This window comes from Dermacentor silvarum, chromosome 11 (assembly GCF_013339745.2).
Source record: "Dermacentor silvarum isolate Dsil-2018 chromosome 11, BIME_Dsil_1.4, whole genome shotgun sequence".
In the NCBI taxonomy this organism is placed as follows: domain Eukaryota; kingdom Metazoa; phylum Arthropoda; class Arachnida; order Ixodida; family Ixodidae; genus Dermacentor; species Dermacentor silvarum.
Genome location: NC_051164.1, coordinates 117807116 through 117828672, shown reverse-complemented (window position 1 = coordinate 117828672; position 21557 = coordinate 117807116). Strand labels below are relative to the sequence as shown.

At 49.9% G+C, this 21557-nt stretch overlaps 1 protein-coding gene across 4 annotated transcripts in view; it reads right to left on the bottom strand.

Moving 5' to 3' along the window:
• Positions 1–21557, bottom strand: part of LOC119433928 (suppressor of tumorigenicity 14 protein homolog) — a 261357-nt gene that overhangs the window by 203405 nt on the left and 36395 nt on the right. For 2 of the 4 annotated variants that reach the window (XM_049659322.1, XM_049659321.1), the window contains exons 3-6: positions 18209–18267; positions 16986–17068; positions 16231–16304; positions 15684–15754 (exon numbers count right to left, since the gene is read on the bottom strand). The exons of 1 other annotated variant lie outside the window; for it this stretch is intronic. In XM_049659322.1, coding sequence (XP_049515279.1) covers positions 15684–15754; positions 16231–16304; positions 16986–17068; positions 18209–18267 — 287 coding nt within the window. Of the gene's footprint in view, positions 1–15683; positions 15755–16230; positions 16305–16985; positions 17069–18208; positions 18268–21557 lie in introns of those variants that run through there. One more of the 4 variants, XM_049659324.1, reaches the window with a different exon arrangement.

Below are 21557 nucleotides of genomic sequence, written 5' to 3'. Positions count from 1 at the left end.
TGCATATACAACACGCAACACTGCAACCAGCAGCAAAAACGTTCTTCGGCGCCCACCACCAAACACGCCAATGTCTCATCTGGGCATTTGTTTGGATACAGGATCTCCTTTGTGCTGATGGATCGAACTGGATTGAATGGCGATGTCCAAGCTGCAGGTTGCCAACGCGGCCTTTGTTTCCCTCTAAATCTAGAGTAACTAAGAAATTTCGCGGCTGGTTGGGCATTTTGACGTAGCGTGGCGCAATTTCAACATATATCACGGTTTTGGCGCAGCTCAGTGCAAAAATACGAAATTGTATCAAAATGGCGCAATTGGCACAGCTGTTGCACCCCTGCATATTGTAGCCATCGTCACTGCACTGCCCGTCTTACGCGGCACTATGCTTTTCTTGTCGCGCTTTCGTTCCACTAATGACTAGAGCGGCCCTTCGTCGTGGGGAAATCAGGCCACCAGTGTCAGCGGCGACAACACCCAAGGGAGCGTCACATCGAGCCTTACTCGTAGCAGCTCGCCTTCGCCTCTTGCTGGAACAGTGTCAAACACGCGCAGATGAGATCGCCCATGCGGCTGAGAATGCCGTGGCCGCCGACAACTCAGCGTGTGGGCAAGCCGTTTCCCTCCGCTCCTCCTCCACTTTACCGCCTCATGCTTTTACTGTAACCTCCTCCTCCACTGTCCTCCTCGCGCTCTCTTTTTTTCATCTCCCGCTACACTTTTGCTTTCATCTTTCGCTGCGCTCGTTTGCTTGGTTACGATGTATGACGCCGAGGCACGCCGACACTCAACGCAGGAATGGGCGCCTGAAAGCTGCGCTCTAAAATGTAACGACTAAACAAGAAATTGCTAAAAATGTCCTACTTAAGCCTTCACGCAAAGCTTGGAGACGCTTCACGAAGTCGATGGTGGCGTGCAGGTTGTATTAGTCAAGTTCGTCCCAGGCCTTGCTCAAGGCAGACGTCAGGGAATCCAAACTTTGCCGAGAAGTAGCAGAGACCTTTTCCTCCAATACGCTCAAGAAAGAAAAGTCCAAAGGATTGAGGTCAGGTGAATTCGAGGGCCAGAAATCCTTCGACATGGGTCCCGGGACCAAGCAGTCACGAACTTTCATCGTTGTTTTCGCCTCATGGATAGGGGTCCTGTCTAGTTGGATGATTGCACTACTCTTAGGAAAGTGCTGCGAGCTCCAGGGACACACTGTATTCTCCAAAATCTCTTTTCAATAGTAGGACGCGGTCGATCAACATGAGCCTTTGTCGATGAACATGAGTGGGGTACTGCCGGTAATGTCACCCCAAAGCATGACGGACTTGGGGTAAGGAGTATGCATCTTCCGCCCTTCTGAGATCCTTTCTGTGGTCGACAGCAGCTGACGATGGTTCTGGCTGTTTGACGTGACTTACACAGTGAATATGTTCTCCTCAGTGAAGAGCACGTCCTCAATGCACGCCAACTTGAAGTACGCTAGGTGTTTATTCGCGCATTTCAGCCTGTTCTCCTTGGTGGTGTCTGTTAGACCATTTTCTTGCAGCAGAGGATATGAACGAAGCCACAGGTCTTTCAGAAACTTCTGGACATAATGCCAAGGGATCAACTCAGAAACAATCTTCGCTGAATCCTATCAAGAACCATCTTCCTGGTCTTTGCGACACTGACACTTGGTGATCGACAGGTTTCTCGGTTCTATTTGACGTCCCCTTTATCTTTCTGCTGCTTCACAATCTTGAAAACCGTTCTTCACAGAATGCGGAGTCTATCGCCGATTTTCTGCATTGTGAAGCTTTCGCACTAAAGGTGGACAATGGCGTGTCGGTGCAGGCTGACCTTCCTGGCTGCATGGAATAATCTGTTAGCCAGCTCTTCTAAGGCCATGAGTGCAGTGGTACCTCCCACTCTTTATGCTATACGTGATAGTTTCGAAATCGATACCGTGGAAAGATGGGTGGCAAATTGTGCACATACTTAGTAGCCAACCTCTATATAATGTAGAGAGAGTTTATTATGCACTTCTCCCTTATCTTACATTGCCATCAGTCCTAAATCGTTTCTCTTAATCGCCCGTCTGTGTGATCATCATGGACCGCAATATGTCTTCGCAGAGTCTCTCAGCCCGAATAAAAGGCTGTATGAACTGCCCCAATATATTATAAGGAACCGCCTTATTCCAGCATAGCTCCACACGAAGATGAAGCTTTGCAGTTGATGATGATATATACAGATGAGGAAGATGTGCAAAGAATGATGATATTTAGAGATGGTGAAGATGAAAGTCAGGCATGTGTTGCGCTCACACTAATTCCCACTTGCTGTGGAAGCGGCTGCATGGCCGCGCGGTAGTATTACAAAATGCATCGAGTATATGGTTTCAAACAAGAGACATGCACTATCTCTGTCCCACGGCAACAGTGATCAGATGGCGTTCTAAGGGGCGAGACGCGGTAATTAACACGGGATGTCTGCTCAATGATCATGTAGGGTCCAATAAAGTGAGTGAGGAATTTTTCGCATAAGCCGGGAATGCGCACAGGAATTCAAAGAAGAACTTCGTGGCCAGGAGAAAAAGTCACAGCACGGTGAGTCGAGTCATAGCGAGTCTTCCGAGTGTCCTGGGAGATGCCGGTTTTAACGCGGGCAAGGTGACGGCAGTCCGCGAGGGGAGAAAAAATTGTTCTGAGAAAAGAGCTGCTAGGTGTACAGGAGTTGAAAGGAACAATACATCCAGAATGAAACTTGGTGAGCGGCCATGGACGAGGAAAAATGGAGAAAAGCCGGTATTATGTTGCGTAGCTGTGTTATAAGAGAATGTCACGAATGGCAGGATGGTATCCCAGTTCGTGTGGTCAGGGCAGATTTACATTGCAACCATGCCAGAGAGGGTACGATGAAAACACTCCGTCGGGAAATTCCTCGCTGGCGTAACCTATTTCTTCTTGTTCATACCTCCTCGCCAGTACCCCTCCTCTTCCCTTTTCCTTCTCCTGTACCCTCCACCGCCGAGGTGCAGGCTATCTAAGGCCACGCTTACCAGGTAGAATAGGCGAGGTGGCCAAATGAGCACCGCAAGCGTGTCGCGTCACCTCTCCAGTTTCTACAGCGGTCGCCAGGACGAGACAAGGGTTTTATGGGCTCAAAGATGCGCATCGCAAGCTTTTGCTGTGCTGTAAAAAGTCGGTTATTATCGTAAATTTTGTTGCTTTAAAATGTTTATTTATTTAATAGCTTGTAGAGGCTGTCTGCCCGCCTTGTCTGCAAAAATAAGTGTACCATGCTCTATGAAGCTTCAAAATTTCCAATCGGCGCAGGTAATCTCGAAAAGACTGACACAGAGCGCCGATGGCAAGGGATGCACGTGTATTTTTCTGGAAGCGTGAAAATTCTTACCGGCTAGTGTACAGCGTAAAAAAATATTCGGTTTTCACGTCATTGTGGGTTGCGTTGAGCTTATGGACGTAGTTGATTTATGATCGCCTGGCTCTAACGAAATTTCACTGTTGCAAGGTCACCAATTGTTTAATTATTGTTTAGCTCCCTTCAGGCGCCGTTCAGGCGCCTGCGCTAGTAGCGTCAGATGGCAAGTGCAAACGTGCACGCGCCTACGAAATGTTGGAGACAGCAAACGACGGAAGTAGACGCCATTCTGTGTAGACACAGTGGCACCGCCGCACCTTCGTATTCGTGGCAGACCTTCGCCGGCCACTCTGAGCAACAACGAACAGAAATGGTGTGAAGCACGCAGTAAGTGAAGCTGTGGTGACCGCTGTAGACGTGGCGCAGTGGACTTCACCTGGGATGCACACTTCAGACATATCGCGTACGCTGAAGCTTCTTCAATGAGTATCACGGTGAGCCGAAGAGAGGCCTGGCCAGGAGCATCGACTTCGTAGTCTGTCATAAGTCTTGTGGTAGCCTAGACAACCGACGGTCGGATGATCACGAAAGGCTTCCAGCAGCTCACGTTGCAGAGAATGTGGTATTATCGGAACCCATTTGTTGCCATCGACGAGATAAATGTAGCGATGTAAAGCCCCACCATGCAGCTTGAATTGGTTTAGTTGTCGACGAAGTCAGGCGTTCGGAGGTTGAGATGAACTCTCCATGCCTTCAAGAATAGTTCGGTCGTATGGGTCGTCACGTTAGTGGGACAAAAGGACAGATGGGCGGTCGGGTCTTAACCAATTGAGCGCTGAGATGGGTAAAGCCGATGAAGAGGACTCGGAGTGTACGCTAGTATGAAGAGGCGATGGCGAGTCATCATGGTTCGCCAGAGGGTAGCAAGATACAGCATCGGCGTCCTGATGCTTCTTGCCAGACCTGTAGGTAACATCGAAATCGTACTCCTGTAGGCAAAGCACCCAGCGACCAAGGCGAACCAATAAGTTCTTAAGCAATGAAAGCCAGCACAGTGCGTTATGGTGGGTAACGACTGTAATATGGCGGCCATGGAGATATGGGTGAAATTTTCGCACTGCCCAAACAACAGCAAGGCACTCCTGCTCGGTTATAGTGTAATTCTCTGCAGCAGTTAAGAGTACGACTAGCGTAAGCAATCATTCGTTCGCGGAAGGTGTTGTCACATTGCAGTAGAACTTCACCGAGACCATGACTGCTAGTGTCAGTGTGAAGGATGGTGGGCGCGCTCAGATCGAAGTGGCACAGCACCAGGTCCGACGTCAAGGCATGTTTCAAAGCCAGGAAAAGACGTTGACAATCGTCAAGGGAACATTACTTGCGAGGAGTTGATGGAGCGGGGACGCAAGTACAGCAAAGTTGTGTATGAAGCGCCAGAAGTAAGAAGCAAGTCCGAGAAAACTGTGCAGGTCTTTTTGACGCAGCGGACGACAAGATTTGAGGACGGCTTCAAGGTTCTCAGGGTCCGGTCGAATACCTTCTTTGCTGACTAAGTGCACCAGAACCTTGATGGTCTTGCTGGCAAAACTGCATTTTTTTTGTGTTGAGTTGTAGGCCAGCGTTTTCAAGACAGGCGAGGACTTCACCACGACGTTGCAAATGTTTGAGAGCATTCTGCCGAACAGCTCCACTGCAGCAGTTGTCATACCAACGAAGGTCACAACAATTAAATTCAAGACGTCTCACGTCACAACATTGACAGCAGCAGAACACGCAGCGCTTTGTACCGTGCTACGTTTCATTAGTGATCAAGTGACACACAAATGGACGATTTTCTGCGACTCAAAGGTGGCTCTGCAGTCTCTACTATCACCTTTACGCCGCACACCGCACGAGCAGCTGGTCTTTGAGATTGCCGAGGCAATACACAATCTAACTGAGATAGGGCATGGATGAACTTTTCAGTGGCTTCCAAGTCACTGAGGAATTATTGGCAATGAACGGGCCGATCAAGCTGCCCGCACAGCTCATAAAGAAGATCACAAACGACCTATACCACTTTCTAGGACAGACGCTGCACGGAAGCTCTGTGTGCTTACTCACCAATGCACAAAGTCACAATGGAATGAGTCGCACTTCAGACATGCTCGCTTATACTCTCTGGCTTATACTTCGAGTACCATCAAGGCTTCACCGAGGAGACGCAACCCTTTTGTGCCGATTATGGTTGGGCGTTGCGTTTACCAACGCCTATGCGTTCCGCACTGGAATGGCCGACAGCGCAGCCCATGACCACTGCGGCAATGATTCAAGATATTTTGTGCGACTGCCTGCAGTACAGTGCGCAGAGACAATCTCTCAACAATGCGTTCAACCTATTGGACGACCGGCCCTCTGTTGGAAGAAAGAATTCTCCACCACAGCCACCGGCCTATCTGAACGACTGTGATAAGACCACTCTACCGGCGTGTGTTTTTTTATGTGTGTGCTTTCTTTTTTTCTCACTCTCTCTCTGTCCCTTTTCTAACCCCTATTCCCCTACCCCAGTGCAGGGTAGCAAACCACATTCTAACATCTCGTTAACCTCCCTGCTTTCCTATCCATCATCTCTCTCTCTCGAGAACGAGGATGAAAACACTACAATGCCGTCGAAATAGCACAGACAGGTCTTCCATTTCAAACCATGCAAGACATTATCGATGATGCATTCGAAGGTGGCAGGCACATTGCAGAGCCCAAAAGGCATCACATTAAACTCGTAGAGCCTATCTGGGTTGGAAAACGCAGTTCTTTCCTTGTCGGATTCGGACATCGGCATTTGTCAGTAGCCTGATCGAAGATCAAGGCTAGAAAAATATTCGGCGCCGTGTAGCGAATCTAGTGCATCGTCGATCCGTGGTAGGGGGTAAACATCTCTACGCGTGATTTTGTTTATCGCACAGTAATCGACGCAAAAACACACTGAACAGTCTTTCTTCTGCACTAGAACAACTGGGGAGGACCAAGGACTCGAAGAAGAGCGTATGATATTTTGTCTAAGCATGTCTGATAAGTTTTTCTCAATAATTTTGCGCTCTGTAAAAGACGCGATGTGGGCGCCGGTGAACAATGCGGGAACCGTCAGTCTCAGTATGCGGTGAGCAGTGGTAATAGTCATACTGAGGACGGGCAAATATTTTTTTATTTTTTATTTATTTATAACATTCAGCAGGCCCCAGTAAGGGCCCAAGCAGGATGGGTGTAGGTAGCATACAAAATGAATGTACAATAAGACTGAATAAATAATACAATTAAACAAGTACAGTGTAGACCACTTATAACGTAACCACTTATAGTGCAGGACTGGATATAGTACGGTCTTTTCAGACTCCCGTTAATTGTCCCATAGCACTCCATGTATACACGCATCACTTATAGCGCAGTTGCGGGAGACGAAATACTGGTTACAGTGCGGCTGCCTGGAAGTTTGGCAGTCAACTGAGACGGCGAACGCTCCCCTAAAGCTGCAGATATACTCCAACGTAAAGCGAGTGCGCATGTTGAGCTCCGCGACGTCACGCTGGCGAACAACCGGCGTGTCTCACGCCATCGGGCATGTTCCAACGTTGCTGGCGCAGTGAATAGCTCCGTTCATGTTTTTCGCCCGGCGCCCCAAGCCGCGCCGGCCATGCATCCCAGCATTCCTCGCGAGGTGCGGGCAGAATGACATAATGACGGCAACGCTCAAAAACATGTCCGTCGCCGTGGCTCTCTGCGCATTAACAAGCATGGTGTGACGCACACACAAGCAAACATGAACACATCTCACTCGATCGCGGAAACTTGCTGTCAGAACCCTATGGTGAGGAAGCGCGGCAGCAGCTGTGAGCGAATTGACCTTCGTGCTGCCGCTCGCATCAAAGTGAACTAAGCCGCGAAAACACAGTGCACCGCAGACTGTGCTCCGTCGCAGATGGCTTTCAAGATACAGCCGCCCTTGTGGGCATGCGTGCAGGCTCAGAGTAAACGCACCCCCCCCCCCCCCCCTCGAGCCATGCGCGTGACTGAAGACAGTGCACTTCCTTCCCGCTTTTCCTCCCTTGCGTGCGCGAGATTGAGACGCAATCCACGGCTCACCCTCGCACGCTTTCACTTGCACATACAGCATACGGTGCGCGGCGACAATTTTATTGCCCTTGGACATTATACGGAACCTCGTGGCAACAGCTAGGGCAGCTAGAAATGTGCCTGGAGTGTCCATATAATTGCTATCGCAATAAAATTATTGTTTTGGTTATAGTGCGGTACCGCTTATAATGCGGATATTCGCGACTCCAGTGACTTACATTAAAAGCGGTCTGCACTGTAGATGTAAAACACAGGCGAAATTAGTAAATAAGAATTAAGCGAACAAGCAACATTGCATATACGCAACAATATTGCAGCACCTCGAGGTGACGCTGCATTGCTCCCTATGCCACAAAATCCGCTCAGATGTTGTCCACTCATATGAACTTTCTTGATGTGCAAGTCAATGGTGTTCCTGTGTCTGCTCTTATAGACACTGGGGCGCATTTATGTGTAATGAGCGCTGACCTTCGTATCTGGCTGAAGAAAACACCCACCTCGATGCCTGTTGTCCGTGTCGCCGACGGGGGAACAGCTCCCATAATTGGTATGTGTGCCGCCCACATCTCCTTCGCCAATCAGTCCACTATCGTTCTCTTCACCGTCATCGCCCACTGGCCCCACGACATCATCCTCGGCCTGGACTTCCTCTCCGTGCATTCTGCTCTCATAGACTGTTCAGCATAGACTCTCCGCCTTGACCTGCCTGTTCTGGATCCCGCTGCACCACCACTCAGTCGCCACAGTTCTGTAGACTTCGTTCGCTTGCCACCTTCGGCACTGACTTATGTTGACTTCGTGTCATTCCCAACAGTGCCCAACGGTCATTACATTGCGGCTCCCATGCAAGACATCCTCCTTACCCACGGTATCACAGTACCTCATAGAGTTTTATCTCTTACGGCGAATTGCGTCTGCCAGCCAGTGCTCAATTTTGGCTTGACGACACAAGTGCTGTTATGGGGGATATCTCTGGCCCAGTTTTGCTCATTCGAGGATCACTCCGTAGCATCCATTGCAGTAGACGGCCATTCAACTGATCCTCCTCTACTATTGCAGTCGGCAACTTGTACCATCGCCGACTTACAGAAAATGACTGCGCCCGACATGCCGTCCGAGCACGCTCATGAGCTCTACCGCATTCTGTTTTCATACCATGATATTTTTTTGCTTTAAAGATCATTCTTCGGCCCAAACTACAGCTGTTAAATATCGCATAAATACTGGGGATGCCCCTCCTATTCATCGCCACCCGTATTGAGTGTCGCCATCTGAGCATCTTATTCCCGCAGAAGTTCGTAAATTCCTTGCCAAGAACATTATTGAATCAACGTGTAGTCCATGGGCGTCACCTGTTGCACTGGTGAAAAAGAAAGATCGCTCATGGCAATTTTGCGTGGATTATCGACACCTTAACACGATTACAAAGAAGGACATGTATCCCCTACCTCGCATGGATGACACCCTTGACTGCCTCCACGGTGCTCGCTATTTCTCATCGATTGACCTTCGCTCCGGCTACTGGCAGATTGCCGTGGATGATCTCGACCGCGAGAAGACTGCCTTAGTAACACCTGACGGTCTTTATCAATTCAAAGTGATGCCATTCGGTCTATGTAACGCTCCTGCCACATTTGAACGTATGATGGACTCCCTTCTGCTGCCTTAAAATGGTCAACATGCCCGTGCTACTTGGATGACGTTATACAGTTGAACTTGGATATAACGAAATTGCCAAATTCCCAAAAAACTTTGTTATAAAGAGGATTTCGTTATATGCAGGTTCGGCGCGAAAATTTGAAAAAGAAACGCTTACCGTATTTACTCGATTCTAACGCGCCCTCAATTGTAACACGAACCCGTTTTCTGTTTTCATCGAAGCACTCGTCCTTGGAATGTCACACCAGGTACTGGATGCGTGGACGCATGTCGTTTCGCACAAGCGCGAGGCATCGGAAACCAAGAGCGAGCGTCACGATGGCGTCGTATAGTGTTACAGTAGAACCCCGCTGTTACGTTCCCGGGTGCTGCATTTTCCCGGCTGCTACGTCGTTTTCAGGCGGTCCCGGCACAGTTCCCATAGAACCTAATGCATTGGTAACCCCGCTGTTGCGTCGCAACTGTGGGACCGTTCCCGTATCGTACGTTGCGAACTGCTACCCCGCGCCGGCCCGAGCTTCCATTTTGACTTTTCATGTCGCTTGGCTTGGTGGCTTGACGATGGCATTAGCCGCCCAAAGTGCCGGGGGCGACAACTATGACATATTTTCGGTTTCCGCCAGCAAACGTATGGCGTAGGTCTCAAATACACATGCTCCTACGGAGTAACGGCGGGGAATATAAAAACTTCGTTATATCCAGGAATTCGTTATATGGAGGTTCGTTATAAGCAGGTTTAACTGTAGTATTCTCCCGGACATTCGCTACGCACCTCGAGCGCCTCTCAGCAGTCCTGGACGTTTTTTTGTCAAGCCAGTCTGCAACTCAACGCGTCAAAGTGACAATTTGGCCGTCACCGTCCTTGGCCATCTCGTTGATGCGAACGGCGTGCAACTGGACCCAGGCAAAATCCATGCTGTTACGCACTTCCCTGTTCCGAAGTGTGTCAAGGATGTGCGCAGCTTCATCAACCTTTGCTCGTACTTCCGCCGCTTCGTGAAAAATTTTGCGGCCATAGCACGACCACTCACGGTACTTTTGAAGAAAGACTCCCCTTCAAGTGGGGCGATAATGAGGCCTCTGCGTTCTTGCATCTAATCGACCTTCTCACAAAGCCGCCCACTCTGGCCCATTTCAATCCTTCTGCGCCTACCGAAATCCATACTGATGACAGTACTAGCACCACGCCAGCGCGGCAACGACCTTGTTAAATCTAAGCGAGCAGGCTCCTCTCACAATCTGAGCGCAACCATTCTGTCACTGAGTGCGAGTGTCTGGACCTAGTTTGGGCGGTTGCGAAGTTCCGCCCATACTTATATGGCCGACCCTTTTCAGTCGTCAGAGACCATCACGTGCTTTGCTGGTTGTCCTCACTGAAAGATCCTACAAAGCCTCCAGGAATATTCGTATTCTGTCATCTACAAATCTGGCCGTCTACACAAGGACGCTGATTGCCTGTCTTGCTACCTGGTTGACGGGCCTTAAGACACCAACAGTAGCACCGCCAACAAAATTTTCTCTGTCTGCCTTCGCTAACATCGCGAATGAGCAGTACCGGGACCTATCGCTGCGAGCACTCATGAAGCGTCTGCACTCTACACCTACCGACGCCTCCGTTCGCCGATATGTCCTCCAGGGTGGCATTCTGTACTCAACTAACTTCCACCCTGGCAGATCTGATCTTCATCGTGTCGTGCCCAAACATCTACGATGGACTGTGCTCTTTGAGCTCCATGACGCACCCACTGCAAGACATCTTGGGGTATCTTGCATGTACGACCGCGTCCACCGCCACTTCTATTGGCCCGGTCTCACTCGCTACGTCCGATGCTATGTTGCTGCCTGTGATTCCTGCCCGCGTCGGAAATTGCCTCAGGTGCTACCTGCCAGTCATCTTCAGCCGATCACCGTCCCTGTGGAACAGTTCTTTCGTGTTGGATTAGACCTCCTCGGCCCATTTCCCACGTCATCCTCTGGGAACAATGGGTAGCCGTTGCAACTGATTACGCTACCTGATACGCCATCACGCGGGCTCTCCCGACTAGTTGCGCCACTGACCTCGCAGACTCCTCTTGCATGACATTATCTTGCTTCATGGCGCACCCGAGACAGCTGCTTACTGACCGGGGTCGCAACTTCCTGTCGAAAGTTATCGCCAACATTGTGCTCCTGCTCCACTCAACACAAGCTGACCACCTCATACCATCCTCAAACCAATGGACTGACGGAAAGGTTAAACTCTACCCTCACAGATATTCTGCCCATGTACATTTCCAAGGACCACCACGACTGGGACACTGCCCTTCTTTACGTCACATTTGCGTATAATTCTTCTCGGCACAACGGCGCCAGATTTTCTCTATTTTATCTACTGTACGGTCGCGAACCGACCTTGCCCTCTGATACTGCACTTCCTCCTGCTGCGACCTCAACAAGCGAGTATGAGTGCAACGCCCTCGCCGACCATTTACGCCAGCTTGCCCATACTTGACTGATGGCCTCGCAAACCACTCAGCAGCGTCTGTACAACGCCCGCCACCGTGATGTACAGTTTTCGCCTGGTGCACTCGTGCTCCTGTGGTCGCCCTCTCGTTACGTCGGACTTCAGTAGCGCCCTCGTCGCCTTCTGCTGTGAAGACCGTATCAGCCGGCATTCTAAGATCATCTGCTCAGAAACTGGTCGGTCGTCGAGGCGTGCCAACTCCATTACGAGCGACTGTCTCTGGGAGCTGTAGCGGGGACAATGACACAGGATATGTTGGACTGTTTCCTTGCTGCCCAAAATATCACAGGCAGCACTGTCAGCCATTCCGATGCGAGAAGCAAAAGCATTCGTAAAGGATGCTCCAAGCCACAGTCGGCAGAGAGCAGTTGTCTCGATTTGAGGAAGTCCAGATGGAATGTGTAGTCGGAGGGATGGGTCCAGGCGGTGCAGTCGAGTATGTTGGAAACCAGGTGTGTTCCACATGGATCGTGTGGCATCACGTGCGATTATGCGAAGCTTTGTTGCTGCATCGGCTCTTGATATCGGGATGGGTTCCTTCACAGCATTTTCATGTGCCCTCCTCGCAGCTTCATCGGCCTGTTCGTTGCCCATAATGCCGCGGTGGCCTGGGAGCCACTGAAAAGTGATGTCACGTCCTTTTTCTGCTAGTTGGTGACAAAGGTGCCTTATTTCCAGCGCAAGTTGGTCTTGTGGTCCACGACATAGAGCGGATAGCAGACAATGCAGGGCTGCCTTCGAATCTGTAAATATGCTCTATCTTTGTGGTAAGTCTTCGTGAATCATGTGAAGTGCGCAGCAAAGTGCAGCAAGCTCCGCAGCAGTCGACGTTATCTGGTAAGAAGTTTGAAACTGAAGGGTCATGGCTTTTGCAGGGAAGATCACAGCCCCTGTAGATCCGTCAAGAGTTGTCGAGCTATCAGTGTAAATGTGAAAATGGTCCCTGTATGTCTCGTGCAGCATGAGGAGAGATAGCCGCTTGAGAGCTGGGGACGAGAGTCCTGCTTTCGTTCGAATCCCTGGTACCGAGAGTCGAACTTGTGGATGAGCCAAACACCAAGCAGGTGATAGCAGCCTCTCGGCAGGCATATAATCTCGAGGGAGGCAGTCACAGTAAGCCAATATTGCCTGGCAAAAGGAGGCATTGGGTCGGTCATTTGGCAGCGTGGCGAGGTGATGGAAAGGGGAGCGGGCAATGCGCCTGATGTGTGCTCTGAGCACTTCCAATGTCATATGAGTTGTCACTGGGTAATGTTGAGCTATTGCAATTGTTTCCGCTGTCGATGTGCATCGTGGCAATCCAAGACTAACCATTAGTGCCTGCGCCTGAGCACTTTCAATTGAGCGGATGTTGCTTCTGCAGGTATTTCTCAGCACAGGTAAGCTGTACCTCAGATATCCGAGAAACAGTGCCCTGTAGAGTTGTAACATTGCATGTACTGACGCTCCTCATGTTTTCCCTCCAAGAAATTTGAAGACGTGTGAAATGGCCGTTAGGCGTTTCTTCAGGTAGGTCACATGGGGACTCCAGCTGAGGTGTGGATCAATGATCACCCCTAAGAATCTATGCGTCCTGGCGTAGTGATGGATTCTATATTTTCTGCCTGACGCAAGAGTGCAGCTGGAATGTGTTCTTTGACCAACATAGTCACTCCACCACCTTTCGTACGCCTGTAACGGCAATAAGCCCGATAAGAAGAGGGGAAAACAACCGCAATTGACGTCGAACAAGGAACGGTGTTTGCTCAAAAGGGCGAGGAGATCGTGACTCTGGGCAGGTGTCAGGTCAGGGCTTATGGTTGCTGACAAAGCTGTGGAAGAGTGGTGGAAGAGGCACTGTAGAAAGGGCAACAATTGCAAAGGGATGAGTGTCAACAGCGCAAGTGACAGTTGATCCACGGGGCAACAGTTGAGGTTCGGGAGTTTGATTTTAGGCGGTAAGCAATGCAGACCCCTCAGAGAAGCGAATAAGGCCAGAGGTAATCAGAATCCCTTGAGATAGGGTATGGCTGTAGGGTAGAATGAGTATGTCGCCATCCACGATGCTGTTGGAGTTGACAGTTATAATCTCTTCTCTAGATAGCAAAACAACCTAATCAGAGGAGGTCACGAGGCGAATGCGTTCTTCGTGGTTAGGGAGAGAATAGCCGGTGACATCCAGTTGTATGAGGCGCTGACGACAAGAGATAGAAGCGGACGTAGAAGATAAGAAGTCCCACCCCAAAATGAGTTCGTGGGTACACTCACGAAAGACCGCAATAACAATGTGGTGATGAATTCAGTCTATGGAGACACGAACAGTGCACTGGACGATTGGACGAATAATAGAGTTGGTCGCTCTGCGGAGAGAAGGGCTGGCGTAAGGCGTGGTTACTTTACGGAGGCAGGAGCAAAAGTCGGCCCGAATAATCGAAATGGCAGCACCTGTGTCAACGAGAGCTTCAACACGGACACCTTCTACAAACACCGACAACGAGTTCGACGGTCGCTCTGGAGGAGTCGTAGGCTGTGCAGTGGATGCAGTTTCCCCTGCTAAAACTGCAACGGGGAGTTTTCCGAGTGGGCATCCGAGACATGAGAGGCGGGCCGGAGAGGTGACACTGAACGACGACGTGGCGAAGGTGACCTGCGGCGAGATTCACGAGAATTCACAGGCATATCAGTAGGGTAGGGAAGCGAAGGTGACCGGTGATAGGCAGAGCGGTAGAAGGTGCGCTGGTAGCTCATTGCTGGACGCACGCCTGTGCGTTCCTCAGGAGCATAGCCACGTTGCTCATCCTGTTGACGCCTTCGACAAAATCGGGAAATGTGCCCTCGATAGCCACAGTAATAGCAAATGGGTTGGGCAGAATGCGGAGCACAGTAGTAATGCTGTACACGCATTGACGGTGACAACGAAGCCACTGGAGTGTGGTCTCCTAGTGTAGGCAGAGGGGCGGTAGCGGCTGAAAAAAGCGCCGCAACATCGGCATACGTTGGTACCTAACGAGTGCAGACGCAAAGCGGACGTGATCTCTTGCCTGATGATGTCGCGCATACCGGTTGGTGATGAAGGAATGCTATTTTCCGGAGCGCAGGAAGAGCACCGCTCGTCAAGCTCTTCACGAACGATGTCGCGGATCAGCGTGCGCAAGTCCATGGCTGAAGGGAGACGAATATCCGAGGTATCGGTGCATAGCCGAAGGGACTGGAGTTCCTCAAGTCGTTGGCAAGTAGCGATCACATCCTAGATGGTAGCAGGATTTTGCGAAGCAAGGACGTTGAAGGTGACGGTGCTTATGCCCTTAATAATGTCGTGTATGCGGTCGCTTTGGGACATGGTGGCGTTCACATGCTTGGTCAATGCAAGCACATCCTCAATTCTCCAGGGAATTGCATACGCTTACCGAACTTATTCTACGCGAACAGCGGGTGCGCCGGAAGCTTGTCGATTCTATTGCGTGAACCAACGTTCACAAAATTCCGCTTTATTCCAGCACAGGTTCAGCTGCCACACAAAGATGACGCTTTGTAGCTGATGATGATGTACGCTGATGAGGAAGATGTGCAAAGGATGATATTTAGAGATTGTGAAGATGAAAGTCAGGCATGTGTTGCACTCACAATATATACAGGATGTCCCATACAATGCACCAAGACTTAAAAATATGCAAATGCCACATAGCTGGACAGAACCGAGGTAATGTTGTTTGCCCTCACTTGGAGATACTAAGAATATTTTTTTCATTCCGCCTAATTAGATAATTAGTCTTAATTAATAAACTGCTCAAATATTATAACTAGATGAAAAGTGTCAATGAGAAAATTGTAGAGCAGCATGAAAAACTCCCAATACAGCTGTCTGTTGCTCAATACGTGTTACATAAGTGTTTTTCTGAGCGTGAAAAAGCCCACGAATACACGCAAAGTGCCTCGAGCAGCCAGTCGCGCAGCAATATGCTCCTTGGCCAATCACAATCAGTGACATCAGGTGGAGTGGCACACCAAATGCGCGTGCTTTGCAGTGAGCGCCACTGCAGAACTGCGCGGCCGGTAAGCGACGTTCATGGGCCGCGCCGCGCCTCACCTTTGTTCTCCACGGTGAGCTCGAGGCGAAGCTGGGCTTTCCGCAGTGTGACGCGATACAGGAGCCGAAACCTGCACCGACAAAGTGCATGAGCGGAGAGGACGAGCAGCTTTCGCCATCCAAAGATCCTCTGCCTCACGTTTGATCTCAAATGCGATATGTGAAAACATGTGTTTCAGTGCAAAGAGCTGTTTTGAACATGGGCTGATCGAGTTCATCCGCCACATTATGGTTCAGGCAGATGGTTCCGTATGAACTTAATCACGAAGAAGAGCAGCAATATACCCTCTAATAGTAGGTTCGTTGAGCTATCACCAGGCATTCCTAAGGTAGCAACACGTAGCACGCGTGATCTTAGCTGCACAAGAAGGCCCAGGTTTTTTGCCCGTCAAGTTGGACAAATTTAGCAAGTCACAAATTGGAATGAAAAGTCCCTGCGTTCACAAATACGTAAACGGGTCTGCAGAATAGTCAGCTCGTACCGACTTCTACCGTCTACCGTGCACACTCACAAGAGCCAGTGAGCTACTGGCCGCTGCGCACATACCCATGGTTCCAAACGGAACGTGTGTAGTCGTTGTCCTGCAGGCTCAAGATGATCGCCTTGTCACCATTCCCTTCCTGGCGGAAGGAGAGAACGAAACAAAGCCTTGAAGCTGGGAACACACAAGGGGCTGCAACATGCCTTGCACTCGCTGACGTCATACGTATATGGAGAATGCACTTACTAATTACGTATCATGTAAAGTGGAAATACCACCGATTACATAACCGACTTTGACGACTACTTTGAGCAGTGCCCACAGAAGAGGACAGCTACATGGCCCAGGGCGGGCACGCACTGCCATAGATTTCTTAACACATTTGTATCGCACCATGCTTTCCAGTAATGTGAAGGTGATTTGTGGTGACTGAAATCGACAGATTGCCGTCACGTCAGCAGTTCCACGTATGGGTCATCCCTGCAGTGGTTTCTCATGTCTGCGAGTGTTTCCTTACTCCATGTCGTAGCGCAAAATTATTCCCCATTACCTTGAACTATAGGCTTAATATCCCTAGATCTAGAAAAATTTCCCTGGGGTTGGCAGCACTGGCAACATGCCTTCGAACGTGTGTCGCCTTATCTGGCACAGGCGTGTCGTCTTATCCGGCTTTAGTGACATGCGTGGGCGACACGTGGGCTCTTGTGGAGGGTGACCACCATTGCACGTGTCTCTATAGAGTTCCTTCGGCCATGAGACCAGCATCCATCACAAGTTATAACACTGTGTTACCGCAAAGCAGGTATACACTGAGCCTTACCTCTGTGGGCGCCTGCTCCACGGTCCATTCGGAGGTGTGTGCAAAGCCGTGGTGTGGTCCCAGCTCCCAGGCACCGAAGTTGGCTGCGGATGGAAACGATCGCTGCTGTGCACTTAATTCACCATCACGGTGACACCGTTAAGGTAAGCTACTAGGTGAGCGCTTGTTGGTACATGCTACCACGAAATATGGCGCAAGACGAGGACACAATCAAGATATGTTGCTCTATACTTGTTCTTGCTTGCGCTACATTTCACGCGATATTTTGCTTCGCTCATTTCACTGCGAATATTCGCCACCATGCGGAGCTGCAGGGCGGGTAGTCTGCAGATGTCCACCTAGTGGACATGTCCATTTCGTCTGCTGCTGAAGTTCTGATTGGCTGGGCTGGGGAAACAGGTGCCCCCTGCCAATGAGGCGGACACTTAAAGAATAGCCCTTTCACACGGACTTGTGCGCATGCACGCACAGTTCACATTACGCAGACGGCGCAAAACAGACGGGGAAAGAGAACATGCACGACAGCTAGCACACGTCCTAAAGGCAAAGCGTTTCTTTGCCTGGTCGGAGCCAAGGTCAAATGCGAGGCTGTCCAAGGTCAGAGAGTTTGTCGCCGATGCGCGCGCTTGCTGCTCCCGAGAGCATGCATGCGCTTTCCTGCAGGCACCCGCTCGCATGCCGCTATACTGGCTTGGTTGCGCTATGAGGCCTCTACTTGCAGGCACAATGGGCCCTAGAAAGTATTACGCGGAAGAGGAGCGTATGAGTGCAAATTTGGCTCTGGAGAGATGCATACGTTCAAAAGTACTTTGTCAAAGACGAATTTACTGTGGCGTGCAGCGTTTACAACCGCCTCTGTTACCGGAAGATCGTACGTCATCAGGGTGTCATGACCAGCGCATGTGGTGGTCCTCAAGCAACCGTTTCCCCGGGAGGACATGAGTTCACTCAGGGTTTGCACCACATCAGGGGAGAAATGCTTCGCACTGACTTAATTATCGAGGATGGTTTCTGAGGTAATTTGTTTTGTGTCGTTTTGCACTGTGTGAGCGGTGCATGTACAGTGCAAGTTCGTCACGTGCACATAAGCAGTTTTTGCTGCGACCTCATGCAGCTCAACATTCTTGTTTTGGTGGCAAAATCTCGCTAAGATCAAAAGGAGTCTGCGGCGGGTAAGGCAACTGAAGCACACAAACAAGAACACATGGGCAGAAGGTGCTCACGGAAAACGAGTGGTATTCCTCCGCGGATGGGGCTCTTGCTGTCTTGGAGTGACCTATTGCTGAAAGAAAAGAAATTTAGAAGCAGAAATGTTAGGAACACTTGATCGCAGTTGTTCGTGGCAACTGAAGAGCATGGACGAACCATGAGGTGACAATGCCACGGTATAAAGGACGACTTCGCTGCTCGACACTGGAGCCACTCGTGACGGTGCTTGGCAAATGGCGGCACTAGTGTCAATGAAGGGACACTGGGCGTCACGTGAAAAACCACCGACACGCAACTCCACGGGAACACTACGCAACAGTGTTTCGCTTGGAATTTTGGAAAGTTTAACATGGAGTTAAGAAACTGGACTTAAGCTATTAACATGGACTTAAGGAAGGTGGAGATAAAGAAAAAACTCCATGTTAGGAAACTCCAGAGTTGAGAAACGTAAGAAAAGAGCTTAACCAGGGATACCTGACCGGTGTCAGTTCTAGTGACGATGCTGCCACGCATCTGTGGAAACATTTTGAACCCACAAATCCCAACCAGCGACAGCTGTATATATAAAAGGTCCCCTAGTAAAGACTGCCTTTACGCAAACTGCAATTTCGCAAAGATTTCCAGGATCGACTCTCACTCATGTATGGACAGGAAAAAGCGCGCCCGACCACTCATGCAGCTGTTCAGCCGCAGGCATCGCCCGCTCTCCGGCGCGAGCTCTGGCGCCATCTATAGCTGCTGTCGGTTGACGAGATTTCCTCGCTCGCATATTGGGGGCGAGGACTTACGGAGTCGCCATCTGCCGGAAGCGCCTTGCTTCCGCAGTATGAGGGATAACGTGGCGCTCTCCTCATAGATTTGGCTGTCGGTGGCAATAAAAAAAAAAACAACGCGGGAGCCCTCCTGGCCATATCTGTAAGTACTCTGCAAACGAGGGACGTTTCTTACTGTCAAAATAATAATCTTGGGCAAACAGAAAGCGCAGAATAGTTTACAGGCGCTATCTCTTTACCAAATACGTACAGTGATTGCCCTTCGTGCGCAGTCACTTGGATGGAGTCCCCCGAACCAGCTTCTTGCGTGAAAAGAGCAGACTATGTGAAATATGTTCTTATAGTGTGCTGTCTGCATAACCAAATGGAGCATAACAGAATGAAGCGTCAAAGCAGTGATCGCACGGGTTTGCAGCGACCAACTGCGCGTCAGCATGCATATCTGCGCACAATGTTTCGCTTTCGCTGGGAGTGCGTTTTTGCACCCTGCCGTGAGCTTTAGGCTGCAGCATATGAACATTTGACAGTACACAAGCAATCATTGTGGCGTGGATGCTATCAGAGCTGTTCAAAAATAATTTCGTCATACAGTGTAGACCGCTTATAAGGTACGTCGCCGGAGTCGCGAATATCCGCACTATAACCAAAACAACTATTTTATTGCGATAATGGACACTCCAGGCGCATTTCTGCCGTCGCCGTCACCGTGCTCTAGGTTCCGTATTCGCTTACTAAATAAATTAACAAGCACGGCGTCATGCGCGCACAAGCAAACAAATACATCTCGCTTGTTGCCGCAGAAACGAACTGTCAAAACCCTCGAGTGACGAAGCGCGGTGAGCAAATTGACCTTCGTGCTATCATGCCTTTCACTTCAACGTGATCTATAAGCGGCGAAAACACGGCATGCGGCGGACTTTCCCCGTCGCAGATTGCTTTCAAGATAGTACCAAGGCGATCGTATCGCCGAAGTGGATCGTCGCAGATTACGTCCTACTTCGGCCCCCTGAAATCGTTCCGCATTGCTTTGCTAGCGAAAATCCTCTCCTTCTGTTTGCACCAGTCCCGAACGCAAGTTTCGGATTTTCCGAACACCTGTGATGCCGCCCAATTTCCGTCTGTCCCGCACACGTGATCCCTTTCCTTTCAAATGCGGCATCATGATGAACTCGGTACTTCATGCTGATAGAGCAGACGCAGAGAACGTGAAGACAGATGGTAGACTATTGCCTAAGCATGTGTACTGCAGCACATGGGGGAAGCTACGGTAGCTAGGCTCGAGAGTAGCTAGGCTCGACGCGCGTGCGAGGCAGCCATTTTGAAATGCCGACGGCTATATGGTAACACAGATTTAGGGTCGTACTTGATTCTAACGTGCATGCAATTTTTGGACCTGTTTTATCGGAAAGAAAGCGTGCGTTAGATTCGAGTAAATACGGTATTTGTGGCTTGAGGGGCGCGTTTGCCGTCTAGGTTGACTGCCGAACTTCCAGGCAGCCGCACTGTAACCGGTATTTCGTGTCCCGCAACTGCACTATTAGCGATATGCGTATACATAGAGTGCTATGGGAAAATTAACGGAAGTCTGAAAAGATTGTATTATATCCGGTCCTGCACTCTAAGCGGTTACGTTATAAGTGGTCTATACTGTAACTGGGAACTTCGACGTTATACGGCGACCCGGGATGTGCTATCGCGACGATTCAATCTTTTGATTTTTTCTTCTAAATTCTTGCATGATTTCTCAAGTTGCGTCGCACTGTATGTTTATCGTTCTTCTCAGCAAAGAATTTCCCGCTGCTTCTTTTTGTTAATCGAGTACATTCATTGTTTGGTGCTAACAGAAACATGAGCATATGCCATGCCTTTTTTTAATGTGCTTCATACCGGTCCCTTTCGATTCTGGTGAACTTGCCAGTATCTAGCATCAACAAGTTCACAGACCAAATCTTCATGACATTAACCGGGCAGCGTGCGCGGGCGAGCTTCTCAGTGCGTGCTTTCCGCTACTCATCGAACATCGCAGCCTCAACGCCGTAGCAGAAATCTTCCTCGCGGAATACACCGCGATACACCCTGCACGAATTGCTGTTTGCATACAGCCCCTACATCTGTTCCGCAAAGTAGACATTCGCCATTCGTGCTTTAGAAGAACTGATGAAGGGCTATTTCGACCATGCAGAACTTGTGCTTCTCCTCGTAGACTAAAGTTCAATGTGTTTACCAAACTAAACAGTGTCAATCGTTCTTATATTTTTGCACCTGAAACAGGGAAACAAACAGGTGATGGAAAAGGAAAGTGTGATACCTTTGCAAGTGACAAAGCTCTGCTGCATTCAGAAATTTGTAACTGCCTATGATGCCACTGTGAAGGCGATTTTCAGTTTAAATACGATAGTAAATGTGTTGCAGTTCCAATGTAATACGGCCACAGCAGCACACGACGCGCACCGCTTGTGACAGGCCTCCGACTGCAGCGCCAAGATTGTCATGAGGCGGAGAAACACTGAACTAGGCTTCACACCCCGTGGACGGCGCACCTACCCATCTAGCCACTGTAACTCTGAGTTTGCATCGCCGTTCACCCATA